At 48.0% G+C, this 13,886-nt stretch overlaps 1 protein-coding gene across 1 annotated transcript in view; it reads left to right on the plus strand.

The window, feature by feature from the left end:
* Window positions 1-10,767, plus strand: part of SVOP (SV2 related protein) — a 97,454-nt gene extending 86,687 nt beyond the window's left edge. The window contains exons 12-16 of the mRNA XM_047761116.1: window positions 466-573; window positions 1,802-1,913; window positions 2,828-2,909; window positions 7,422-7,511; window positions 9,150-10,767. Coding sequence (XP_047617072.1) covers window positions 466-573; window positions 1,802-1,913; window positions 2,828-2,909; window positions 7,422-7,511; window positions 9,150-9,356 — 599 coding nt within the window. The 3' untranslated portion in view covers window positions 9,357-10,767. The remainder of the gene's footprint in view (window positions 1-465; window positions 574-1,801; window positions 1,914-2,827; window positions 2,910-7,421; window positions 7,512-9,149) is intronic.
* Window positions 10,768-13,886: the final 3,119 nt, after the last annotated feature.

The following is a 13,886-nucleotide window of genomic DNA, read 5'->3' on the forward strand; positions in this document are numbered from 1 at the left end:
CAAAGATCCTGGGGCAGGAATGTGCCTTGTTTACTGAAGAAACAGCAAGGAGACCCATGTGGATGGAGTAGCATGAGCAGAGTGTGGGAGAGAGAAGGTGGGATCAAGGAAGCCCAATAATATAGGCGGGGGTCACTGGGGCCACCCTAGAATCTGTCTGCCCCCTAAGCACCTAGATGTGCCAGTTCCAGGCTAAGCACATTCCTATACATAACCTGCTTTCGGAGTCTCAGCCACCTCGCCCTGTGGTTTCCATAGCCCCAGTTTAACAAGGAACCTGGGGCTTAGAAAGATGCAGCTGTAACACTGCTGGTTGGGATGCACACCCGAGTCTGACCCCTGAGCCTGTCCTCCAGTCCTGACGCTCCAGCCAAATCCTACCCAAGGCAGGAGGTGCGGGGAGGAGGGTGCGGTTCAAGACTGCGCATGCCTCTGCCTCTCTTCCTCTCTGTCTCCACCTCCCAGTCTCCAGCCGGAAGAAGGCCGTAGAGGCAAAATGCAGCCTGGCCTGCGAGTACCTGAGTAAGGAGGATTACATGGACCTGCTGTGGACCACGCTCTCTGAGTTCCCAGGTGAGGGACCTGTACGAGGTGGGGCTGGACCAGGGCAGCCTGGAAATGTGGCTCGACCTGGTACCGCCTGGTGCAAATACCATTGCTGAGGGAAGCCGGGGGTTTATTTTCAGTCGTTAGCTACAAGTTGATGAGACCTGCAAAAGGGCTGCCATTTTAGTCTATTTGAAGGCTAACGCGTGAAGCTACCCGGTTTCACACCGGCTGGCAGGAGACCCCTGGGTCAGAGACCAAAGACTGTTACTCAAGGCATGGCCAGAAGCCTGCCTAGTATGTTAGTGCTGGCTCTTCTTGCCCCCCGAGTCCCAAGGAGAGGATGAGGAAGGATCCGGGTGAATCTTACACATGCAATGGATTTACAGCATAGCTGAGACATCTCAAGCTAGGGAACCCACATCTTTTATAATGGGCTGCCAAAAACCTGCTCTGCCTTTGCCCTGAAGAGTGGCATTGTCTTTATTATGTTGGACAGTAAACAGACTTTCATCTTGCTCTAGAAGGAGACAGTATTGCTCTCTTCCAAGGCTGTTGGCTATACCAACAACCTTGAGATGCTAGCCTGGAACAAAAAGGGACAGCTAGTGCCTCTGCTCATAAGATGTACAGAAATACAAAATCCCTGTGGAGAATTGTTCCTCAACACCAGTCACGCTGGAAAGGATCAGTGGGGTGTTAAAAAGCCCAACCTGCATGTAAAGCAAAGGTGATTGCTCTTACATCTAAGTCTTTCCATCCTAATCAATTCAAATATTGATATAAACTTTTTTGACGTGGAGTTCCTGTTGTGGTTCAGTGGGTTAAGAACAATATATGGTGTCACGGCCAACATAGCGGCTGTGAAGATGTGGTTTCAATCCCTGGCCTCATTCATTGGGTTAAGGATCTGGTGTTGCCACAAGCCGTGTCGTAGTTTGCAGATGTGGTTTGGATCCGGTGTCGGCGTGGCTGTGGCATAGGCCTCAGCTGCAGCTCTCATTTGACCCCTGGGCTGGGAACTTCCATATGCTGCAGGTGCAGCTGTAAAAAGAAGAAAAAATTTTTTTTTCACTCAAAAAAAAAAGAATTGATATCCCATCACTTCTGCCAAATCCTAGTTACTAGAAGTGAGTGGCTGTGGTCCAGCCCACTGTCAGGGGAAGGAAATGACACAAGGCGTGAATACCAGGAGGTAGGGGTCACTGGGGCTCACGTCAAAGCGACCTCCCCTGGCGCCCCTGCTCCCTTGCAGGTGTCCTTGTGACTCTCTGGATTATCGACCGCCTGGGCCGCAAGAAGACCATGGCCCTGTGCTTCGTCGTTTTCTCCTTCTGCAGTCTCCTGCTGTTTATCTGTGTCGGAAGGTGGGTTGTGAAACCAGCTCTCTCTGGCCAGCAGGCTTGTTTCTCAGCTTGGGGTCTGCAGGCTGTGGATACAACCCTTGGGGATCTCCCCCCAGCCCCTCACTAGGACTGAGGCTTTTGGCTACCTCATAACTGGCCAAAAGATCAGGCTCAAAGTTGGGGCCTCTGACGCAGGTAGGGGTTCCAGGGCACTTTGGTCCAAATTTTGCTCCTGCATCATCACATTTAGACTTTTGACATCATCTCCCAATGAGGTCGTGCACATAGCTGTTTAATTCATGTTAAATTGAGTGTTCATCTGTTGCATATTTCAAGGCTCTGTTTTATAATCCTCTTTTGGCATTTCTCCATCTTTTCCATCTATCAAGAGCCTCAAAATACGCAAGTGGCCTGGGCCTCTCTTGACCAGAGAGGCCCCAGACCAAATCACAGATGAGCAATCTGTGGAAGGTCTGGAGATGCAGCCTAGATCCAGAAGCCGATGTTCAAAGACATTATGGGAACAATGGAACAGAAAACTGGGAATCAGGATTATTTGGAAAATCCTGAATAGAAGTTTACTTTCCCTGGTTCAACTGGTTCCTGGCTCGATTCCTGCTCCCACTAGGTCCTATCTGGACTCTGGATTGTTTATATTACATCTCCCCAACCTTGTCCCTACCCTGGGCACCACAGGTGTTTCTGTCTCCACATAGAGCTTTGGAGAATGATAAGCTTATCAGAGTAGGCCCTTGGAGAGGGCATGGGGCGGGGGGGTCTGCATGCCTGTGTGAGTGCGTATTGGGTAGAGGTGGGCTTGGCCGATTTCTAGGGTGTACAGTCAACATGAGCAGATAAGACATCACTGAAAGAAGCTGACAGAAAGAATACCTGCTCATCTGCTTTTTTTTTTTCCTCTCTCTCTCTCTCTCTAGAAATATGCTCACTCTTTTACTCTTCATTGCAAGAGCGTTTATTTCTGGAGGCTTCCAAGCAGCCTATGTTTACACACCTGAGGTAGGAGAGATGTCTGGGAGCAGTGGGGGCAGAGAGTGGGAGGTAGCTCTGTTTCCAGAAACACCCAGCTGGGCTCCTTCGAATGAAATTTGTCCTTGAGTCTGAGTGGGAACTCTGAAGGCCTTCATTATTTCAGGCTTTCTTTCAATCGTTATTTTCTGCTTATAAAAGCTCATGTTCAGTGTGCAAGTTCCAAATGTTACAGGGCTATATAAAAACCTCAGATTACTCAGCCATAAAAAGGAATAAAATAATGCCATGTGCAGCAACATGGGTGGAACTAGAGATTCTCATACTAAGTGAAGTAAGTCAGAAAGAGAAAGACAAATACCAGATATCATTTATATCTGGAATCTAATATATGGCACAAATGAGCCTATCTATAGAAAAGAAACAAACTCATGGACTTGGAGAACAGACTTGTGATTGACAAGGGGGAGGGGGCAGGCATGGGATGAACTGGGAGTTTGGGGTTAGCAGATGCAAACTATTGCATTTGTGTGGCTAAGCAATGAGATCCTGCTGTTCAGCACAGGGAATTATGTCCAATCACTTGTGATGGAACATGATGGCGCATAAAGTGAGAAAAAGAATGTGTGTGTGTGTGTGTATATATATATGTATAACTGGGTCACTTTGCTGTATAGCAGAAATTGATAGAACATTGTAAGTCAACTATAATTAAAAATTTTTTTAAAAAGGCAGTCTAAAGGACCCCCACATTCTGCCTTCCCAGAGACCACCTTCTTGAATGGTTCACTGTATAACCTCCCAGATTTTTTCCTAATTTATATTAGTGCATGTATCACATTGGGCAACTGAGCAATTCAGATGAGTTTAATAAAGGGGCTAATTACAATGGTGTGGGGTAGGGCTCAGGGAAACCAAAAAGTGTTGGAGCAGCGCCCCAGAGCTCATGATGGGGTGCAGGAGGCTAGGCACACAGCTACCACCCAAGGCCTGTGGGGTGAGCAGAGGGTGTATAACAGGGTCCCAGGAGGGAGCTGTGAGGAGAAAAGCTGTGACCTTTAGTTGAGAGACAAATATGACCTGAGGCAGCCTGGGAGGGCAGAAGCAGGGGAATAAATACCATGGTGGCCTCCATCTTCCACCTTCTTCCCCCCTCCCACGGGGCTTCCCATTAGCTGAACCCAACTGGAAGCCAGAGAGCCAAGAAATCCTTTGTGGTCCACACTGGTCAGCCCCCAGGGCAGAGAATCAGGTGGAGAAGGGTAGAGAGAGGTTCTGGAAGGGAGGATAGAAGACAAGGCACTCAGGACATAGGGAACTTCTTTGTTCTTATTAACTATTGCTATGCTATACCATATTGTACGGTACTATATGGTGAATCTATATCCTATATCATTATGTACAGTTCTTTACTATGCTATATAGTGTCCTGAGCCATGACAGGAACTCCAGCGTATGTAATATATTATATGTCATATATAACATATAGCATAGTAAAGGATCATACATAATATACACCATATTATACACATTATATGGCATATATTATACAGTATACTTTATTGTACTATATCATATGTATTATATATACTATACTATATAGTAAAGTATGGGCAAATCATAACCTTATAACAATTCTCCTATCAATCAATACTCAAATTGTTTTCATTTTGTCTTTTTGTTGTTGTTGTTGTTGTTGTTATTTCTTGGGCCGCTCCTGCGGCATATGGAGGTTCCCAGGCTAGGGGTTGAATTGGAGCTGTAGCCACCAGCCTACGCCAGAGCCACAGCAACGCGGGATCCGAGCCACGTCTGCAACCTACACCACAACTCACGGCAACGCCGGATCATTAACCCACTGAGCAAAGCCAGGGACCGAACCCGCAACCCCATGTCTCCTAGTCGGATTCGCCAACCACTGCGCCACGACGGGAACTCCAAAATTGTTTTCAAACTTCACCATTACGGTGCAGAGGAAAACAGCTTCACCTATTCTGTGCACCATGTGTGCTTTCTTTAGAATAAATAAGGTGGAGGATTGCTGAATTAAAACCTGTAATAAACATTGCAAATGTTGAGAGAGATTGAAAAAAAATTCACCCTCTAAAACATGGCACAAACATGGCACTTCATACAATGGTGTCTGAGCGTGACCATTTTCCCACAGTCAGGAATTATGGGTTATGCCTGGTATTTATTTTATCTCATCTTATTTTAGATAGGGGCAAAGGGAGGGAAGAAATAGTATGTACCAGATGCCACTCCAGGAGGAGGAGCCGTCTAGATTGTCCCTCATGCCCTCAGGTCTGCATAGCACTCCAGAGTCTTCCAGCTCACCTTCCAGGCCCAGTGCCAAGCCTGCCTCCTCCAGGAAACCTTCCCAGATTTCCCCCTCTCCTGACTTCATTTTGCCCTCTGCATCTGTGCCCCACTTTGGTATTTTCAGTCATGCCACATGCCACCCTCAAGGAGACTCCTACTCAGGGTCCCTGTAGACAAGGCCTGGATCTCCTGTTCTTTAACTGTCTCATCTAGCTTGGTGTCCCCTCAACAAAGCCTTATGAATTGATTGCTGGAGCCTCCCAGAAGGGCCTCAGGAAACACTAAAAGGCTGCCTGCCCTGTAGGGACTGGGAGGCTCAAGATCTACACCAGGGCTATATCCAAACTGCTGCCTTCTTTTGTTCAGGCCAGGAGCTAAGAATGGTTTTTATGTTTTTAAATGGTTGAAAGCAAAATTGAAAGAATATGGAAAATTATATGAAATTCAGTGTTCATTATAAAGACTTATTGGTGGGAGTTCCCATCGTGGCTCAGTGGTTAATGAACCTGACTAGCATCCATGAGGATGCAGGTTCGATCCCTGGCTTCACTCGGTGGGTTAAGGATCTGGTGTTGCCATGATCTGTGGTGTAGGTCACAGATGTGGTTCAGATCTGGCATTCCTGTGGCTGTGGTGTAGGCCGGCTGCTACAGCTTCGATTCGACCCCTAGCCTGGGAACCTCCATATGCCATGGGTGCGGCCCTAAAAAGACAAAAAGACCAAAAATAAAATAAAATAAAGCTCTATTGGAACACACCACACTCCTTCAAGTGCTGTTGTGGCAGAACTGCTTAGTTGCCAGAGACCAGAAATCCCCCAGAGCCCAAATTATTCACTCTGGCCCTTTAAGAAAAAAATTGCTGACTCCTGGCTTAAATTAATCCAGACGGCTATTCCTAACAATAAAAAATTGGTTAAATAAATGATGATTGATCCAAATAATAGAATTCTGTGCAATAATTAAAAATCATGGTGGGTTGGAGTTCCCGTTGTGGTGCAGCAGAAATGAATCCGACTAGGTTGTGGGTTCAATCCCTGGCCTCACTCAGTGGGTTAAGGATCCGGTGTTGTCATGAGCTGTGGTGTAGGTCACAGACATGGCTCAGATCTGGTGTTGCTGTGGCTCTGGCGTAGGCTGGGGGAAACAGCTCCGATTAGACCCCTAGTCTGGGAACCTCCATATGCCAAGGGTATGGCCCTAAAAAGACAAAAAAAAAAAAATCATGCTGGGGAGTTCCTGTCGTGGCTTAGCTGAAATGAATCTGACTAGTATCCATGAGGATGTACATTTGATCCCTGGCCTCGCTCAGTGGGTTAAGGATCCAGCATTGCCATGAGCTGTAATGTAGTCACAGATACAGTCTGGATCTGGTGTTGCTGTGGCTGTGGTGTAGGCAGGCAGCTACAGCTCCAATTCCACCCCTAGCCTGGGAACCTGAATATGCCGTGGGTATGGCCCTAAAAAAAATCAATAAAAATTAAAAATCGTCCTGGGAGTTCCCACTGCAGTGCAGCAGGTTAAGGATCTGGCATTGCCACAGCTGTGGCATAGGTCACAGCTGCGATTCAGATTCAATTGTGGCCTGGGAACTTCCAAAAGGCCACAGGTGCAGCCAAAAGAAATTTTTTAAATCACACTGTTAGAAAAGCTCAAAGATGGACACGGGAAAGTCCACAATCTTTCTCAAAGAGGGGGAAAAAAATCAAAGTAGCACGTACTGAAATACCCAGTTGATGAAATGATATCTCTAGAATCTGCCTTCATATAACTTAGGCAGGGAAGGAAGTGAGAGAATGTGACTGAAAGAAGCACAGGCCACAGAGGATTGGTTATACTATTCTGCTTCAGTCTGTGCTTGAAATTCTTCATGACAGAAGGGAAAAATAGGAATTTAGTACTTATATATTCATCCATTTGGATAGAACCAGCCAGGGCAGAAGGACCCTCTTGCCAAGTTCCCACCCCCAGCTTGGCTCTTACCCTCTTTCTCAGTTGAGTTTCCTTTCCTCTTTGGGGTGAGACTTCCCACCCCACTCTTCCCCCCACTCCACCCCACCCCCCTCTTCCACCCCTTAATGAAATCCCGAACCCTTGAAGGACTCATCCTAACTCACGCCCAACCACAGCAGAGTCAGGGGATAATCCCATTGTTCCTGGGCCAGAGGGGAGGAGAGGCCTGCATTTTCTCAGTGTGGCCACTTTGGCGGCTGTGTTTCAGGTCTACCCCACGGCGACCCGAGCGCTGGGCCTGGGCACCTGCAGCGGCATGGCAAGGGTGGGCGCTCTCATCACCCCGTTCATTGCTCAGGTAGGTGTCACCCCAAATACAGAGAGGGCAGCCGTTATTATAAGCTGAGCTGCTGCTCTGCCCTTGGTCTGCGTCCTCCTCTCTCATCCTGGCAGCCCATCCTACAAAAGAAGCAGTATCACTCACAAATGAGAAAACTGAGGCTCAGAAGGGGCAAGAGACCTGTTCAAGGTCACACAGCTGGGAGGTAGAAGAGCTGGGAATCAAACTCCTGTCTTTCTGATGATATGGCTGAAACCAATTTGATTGAGAACAAGCAGGCCCCCATGCCTCCATTGGAAACATATGATCCTGTCCCTGGTTTCTGAATTGGATAATGAGGTGTCATTGCAGGATTTTGCAGCTCTTTGTGTCTTTACAAAAACCTTTTGTGGGAGTTCCCATCATGGCGCAGTGGTTAACGAATCCAACTAGGAACCGTGAGGTTGCAGGTTCGATCCCTGCCCTTGCTTAGTGGGTTAACGATCCGGCGTTGCCGTGAGCTGTGGTGTAGGTCTCAGATGCGGCTTGGATCCCGTGTTGCTGTGGCTCTGGCGTAGGCTGGCGGCTACAGCTCCAATTCGACCCCTAGCCTGGGAACCTCCATATGCCACGGGAGCAGCCCAAGAAATGACAAAAAAAAAAAAAAAAAAACCTTTTGTAAAGGGGGGAATCTTATTTTGAGGTCTTTTTGCTTTTTTACTATCCAATTCATTTGGTTCCTGTTTTTAATCACTTTTTAAAAAATTGAGGTAGGTGTTTCCTGGTGGCTCAGTGGATTAAGGATCTGGCATTGTCACTGCTGTGGCTCAGATCTCTGCTGAGACATGGGTTTGATCCCTGGCCCGGGAACTTCCGTGTGCCACAGGCATGACAAATAAAAGTCGAGGTAAAAAATCACATAACATAAAACTAACCGTTGAATGATAGGGTGGCGTGCAGTGCATTCATGATGCTGGCAACCACTACCTCTATCTAGCTCCCAAACATTTTCTTCATCCCCAAATATAACTCTGTGTCCATTAAGCAACCAGTCCCTATCTCACCATCCTCCAGCCCCCAGCAACCGCCCATCAGCATTCTGTCTATAAGAATTTCACCTCTCTGGATATGTTGGGGAAGTAGAATTCCAACACCTGTTTTAGCCATTCTATTCTGCCGTGGCATTTGGCCAGTGTGTGTCACTATTAACTAGCACCTGTTAACAGCTTGCCATGTGCCTGCTAATGATGGTGTTGCATGAGGCATCTTCTTGTTAGAAGGTGGCTTTGGCTCTTCTGCCCCTTTGGAATAAGAGTTAGTGCTGCTGCAGGATTTTCCCTGGGGCCATAAAGCTAGGAAGTTAACAGATACACTGCTTTGGGATAAAAGGTAGTTATAAACAGATTCTTCAGCCTAATGGGATCTGGGTTCAAATCTGAGCCATCCTTTGTCTTTGTATGATCTTGGATATGCTACTTAACCCTCTTTGAGCCTCAGTTCTTCCTTCTGTAAAAGGGGCATGGTGTGCTTATCTCATAAAGCGGTCATGAGGGCTCCATGGGACAATGATAGAGGGGGCTTCCAAGAGGGCTTGGCATCCTCCATGTTATCAGAATGGTTGGTAGCGCCTGTGTTTCAGAAGAGATGCCCTCACCGGCATGTGTCTCCCTCCCTCAGGTGATGCTGGAATCTTCCGTGTACTTGACGCTGGCTGTTTACAGCGGCTGCTGCCTCCTGGCTGCCCTGGCCTCCTGCTTTTTGCCCATCGAGACCAAAGGCCGTGGACTGCAGGAGTCCAGCCACCGGGAGTGGGGCCAGGAGATGGTCGGCCGAGGGGCACACGGCACAGGTGTCGCCAGGTCAAACTCAGGCTCTCAGGAATAGTGACCAATGGCGGGGCTGAGCTGGTCTTGGAAGCTGTAGAGCGTGGGGAGCTGGTGGAGCCCTGCTGGGGCACCAGCCGTCACTGCCGACATCAAGAACTCACCCTAGAACTCCACCTGGACCGACGAGGTTTTGTGTCTTGACTCTGCTCATATTCATCGAGATCCACCCGGGGATGGGGAGGCTTTTGCTCTGGGGGGTCTTCTGTATGTGTGTGGAGGTTTGTTAGTAACCTGTGGATCTGCATGGGAAAACTGCCACTTCAGGAGTGCCCGGTGACGCCAGTAGCCAGCCAGACACCATCCAGAGTCAGCTGGTCACACCCTCGGTGAACAACCACCCAAAGATCTCTGTACAGTCCAGGCCCAAACCCTGTGAGACCTGTCGCCCAGTAAGGTGACACCTGTCACCTGTTCTTAGGTTTGTCCTGCACCCCCAGCCCCAGGCTTTCTTCTTTGAAATTGCAGGTGACTTGGGTGTAGCCTGAGCAGCTTTTTCTTGGGTCTGAGAAAAGCTCCCAGGGAAGGGGCCCCTCAGTTTGCGCCCCTGCCCCAAGGGCCTGAGTAGTGGGGACTCTGGCGGATGGACATGAATTTGAACTTGAGCCGCATGCCTCCACCTGGCCCCCTCCTGGAGTTGCTGTCCCTGGTTCCAGGAGATCCAGATGTGTCCAGGAAGATGACTGGGCTTGTACCAGATGACAACCTCAGAAAGCTGTTATTGCCAGGAACTGGGGGTGAAGGCAAATAGAGGTGAGGACCAAGCCCACAGCCAAAGCAGCCCCCCACACCCTGGAAGCAGCAAAGGCTGCACTGGGGGCTTCTCTTCTGGCCCCGTCCTCAGTCAGTCTAGTTGGTGACTCTTGGGGCAAGAAAACAGTTAACTCAGGTTTCAGCGCTTTGGATTTTGAGCGTGGTGTGTGGCCAAGTGGATGGAGAAATGGAAAGATGCTACACCAACCACCCGCTCGGGGTAGGGGACCAGGAATCCTTTCTCCCTAGATTCTCTGCTGCCCCTGCTGTCAAGGGCTAGCTTGGTCTTTACACAGAGGACGCTCCGGGGTTTCCAGTGGTGGACCGCACGGCAGGGATGCTGCAGGTGGGGAGGAACAGGAGGGTCCAGAGGTATGAAACAAGTGCATTTTCAAAGTAAGAGAAGGGAGGTCAACCAGCTTTGGGGATTGGCCTCAAGAGGAAGGGCTGACCCTGCATCTCAGCAGACAACATCCACCTCTAGGATTTAGTTTCCACGAGCCTTTACCCATCATGAAGGCAGGAACCTAGGGACAGATGCCAGATCCCATCAAAGGCCAGAGAAGACCGACCCTCTGCTTGGAGGTATCTGCTTGGAGTGAACATTGCAAAGAAGCCAAACGTGTACGTTCATCTTTATTAAAACATATCGGTGATGGACATTGCAAGGGTCGAAGTTTGTCCATTTGTCATAGCATCCTAGTGACGCTTCAGCTTAATGGTCTCACCAACTTTGTTCAGGGTAAGCTCAGTGTTTTAATATGCTTTAATGGGACAATCTTTCCAGCAAGGGGGAAGAGTTGCACAGCTGGCTGCCAATTGTGACTTTTGAGTTGTTGGAAACAACACATTCCAATGGTGAAGAGGTCCCAGTGGGTGACTTTGTCAGGCTCAGGCCCTAGGTTGATTGCAAACAGTCTCATGTCCCTAAATATATGGGCTGCAGCCCCCCTGGCCCAGGCAGGCAGGTAGTGGGGAGGGGGGCAGTTTGGCAGAGTTTCTGCTCTCTGACACCCACATTTCCTTGCACCCTGAGTGGCTAAAGCACTAATTATTGCTGGTCTGCTGAGCTCTCCTGGGTAACCCACAACCTTTGCTTGTCTTTTTTGCCTTCCAGCTGGCCAGACACTGCCGGATGAGCAAGTCCACTCTTTTTCACCCTCAAATAACCTGGAGGAGCTGAGGGCTGCAGAGGGAAAGGAGGGCTTGGTTGGCAGAATTGTTTTCTAGGGGCTGGAGTAAAGCGGCTTGTAGTTGAGGGCTTTGTTTCTTGAGGAAATGAAAGTTGAAAACTCTTTGCCTTCTAAATTGCCTGCCCTTTTGTAAAATCAATATTATTGAATCATATGAAAGCTGCTACAAAAGTCGCTCAAGCATCTGATATGCACAAGGCCTTTAGCTAAAGACCTTGTGTCTAATTTTTGAACTACCCAAAGGCTCCCCTTTCTATTAATGGAAATGTCATCAGTTTCTCTCGGTGTTAGGAAAGATTTTAGAAAATGGCAAAAGATGTCAAAAGGTAGCTAGAGTTATATGGTTACTTTCTTTCTCTTACTTCAAGTATGTTCAGTATCAATGAGATGTGCAGGCAGCAAGACCAAAGAATATCTTAGAGATGGACTTCGAAATGAATATGAATGAATATTCTTTTTGTTTTTTTGTTTTTTTTTGGCTGGGGAAGTTCCTGGGCCAGGGATCAAATCTGAGCCATAGCAGTAGCCAGAGCCACAGCAGTGACAATACCACCTCCTTAACCCACTGAGCCACCAGGGAACTCCAGGTATTCATTATTTTCAAATAATGTTAAGCGACAGAGAGCCTTGAAGGATGAGATCAGCAGTCTCCCTTGGTTACTACAATAAACATCAAAGGACTGGGATAACTTTGGGCTGTGAGAAACAGTAAAACCAGTCAATAGCAGCTTAAACCATTAGAATATTAATTCTTCATTTAACAACAAGCCTAGAGAATTAGGCAGCTCAACAGTTGTCATCAAGGACCCGGCTTCTTCTTCTTCTTTTTTTGAGGGCCACACCTGAGAGGTATGGAGGTTCCCAGGCTAGGGATTAAATTGGAGCTGTAGCTGCCAGCCTACACTACAGCCATAGCAATGCAAGACCCAAGCCGAATCTGCGGCCTACACCACAGCTCACAACAAGGCCAGATCCTTAACCCATTGAGTCGGGGCCAGGGATCAAACCTGCATCCTCATGGATACTAGTCAGATTCATTACTGCTGAGCCACAATGGAAACTCCAAGAACCCAGCTTGGTTTTGCCTTTCCTCTCCACCATCCTCTGCCTGCTGACCATTTGACCCTATGTGTGAAACCTCATGGTCACGATATGGCTGCCAAAGTGCCGAGCATCAATTTTTTTTCCAAAGGATGTGAAATGGGGAAGGAACAGTCACAGAAGGTTGTCTTCCTGAAAGGTCTGTTGTTTTTAGTTGGAAAGGGAAGTCCTCCAGCAGATTTACCATCATTCCACATTGATCAAACCTGGGTCACATGCCCATCCCAGCATGAGTCCTCTACTATGGCTGGGGAAGGAAGGGCCTACTCCCACAGAAGGACTCCCCACAGCCTCTTGAACACAAAATTGGAATTCTGTTAGCTCAGAGAAGGAAGGCGATGATGGTGGGATGAGAGATGGTTGATAGAAACCTTGGCACAGGGTTCCATCAAGGCTGTTTTAGGGAGTTCTGGAACCGTTGTGGCTCAGTGGGTTGAGAACCTGACTTAGTCTCTGTACGGATGCAGATTCAATCCCTAGCTTTGCTCGGTGGGTTAAAGATCTGGCGTTGCTGTGGCTGTGGTAGGCTGGCAGCTGCAGCTCTGATTCACCCCTAGCCCAGGAACTTCCATATCCCACAGGTGCAGCTATTGGAAAAAAAAAAGGCAAGGAGAAAAAGTGTTTTAGTTGTGAGGAATAGAAATTGTACTCCAGGAGTTCTCCTCTTGGCTCAGTGGTTAATGAATCCGACTAGGAACCACGAGGTTACAAGTTCAATCCCTGGCATCGCTCAGTGGGTTAAGGATCCCCTGTTGCTATGGCTCTGGCATAGGCTGGCAGCTATAGCTCTGATTTGACCCCTAGCCTGGGAACCTCCATATGCCATAGGTTCGGCCCTAGAAAAGACAAAAAGAAATTGTACTCCAGTTAATTCAAATTAATAAGCACAGCTTGGAGTTCTCTGGTGGTTCAGTGGGTTAAGAATCCAGCATTGTCACTGCTATGGCTCAGGTCACTGCTGTGGTATGGGTTGGACCCCTGGCCTGGGAACTTCTGCATGATGAAAGCATGGCCATAAAAAAAAAAAAAAGTACAGCTTTATTATAAGGCTAGGAACAGAAGTTATTTTCCTATAGGGGACAGCTGGGGAATATAAATGTGGGGAAATGGAAGTGTAGGGAGCAGCAGGAAGAGGGGAAGACAGTGGCAGAGTAGGGGACAAAGGCCCTGTTCAAAGAGGGAGGCTGCTCCTCGGCTCCAGCTGATTTTGTTGTACCATTGGCTCTCCTGATGTTCAAGACAGGAATCTGGATTCTTATGTGAAATCTCCAAATTTTGGTATGGTGGATCAAAATCTGTTTTAATTTTCGTGTGTTGGATCATTTAAACTTTTTAGTGTGTGAGTCCAATAAAATTCATCTGCAGGCCAGGTTTGGTTGATGGGTGACCAGTTTGCAGCCTCTGAAAAGCTAGAAAGATCTTGGAAATAAAAAGGAACGGGGACTTGGAGAGCCACCGGGGCCTGAGGTGGCCCCCTCTCTGGA

The sequence above is a fragment of the Phacochoerus africanus genome, chromosome 15, assembly GCF_016906955.1.
Source record: "Phacochoerus africanus isolate WHEZ1 chromosome 15, ROS_Pafr_v1, whole genome shotgun sequence".
NCBI lineage: Eukaryota > Metazoa > Chordata > Mammalia > Artiodactyla > Suidae > Phacochoerus > Phacochoerus africanus.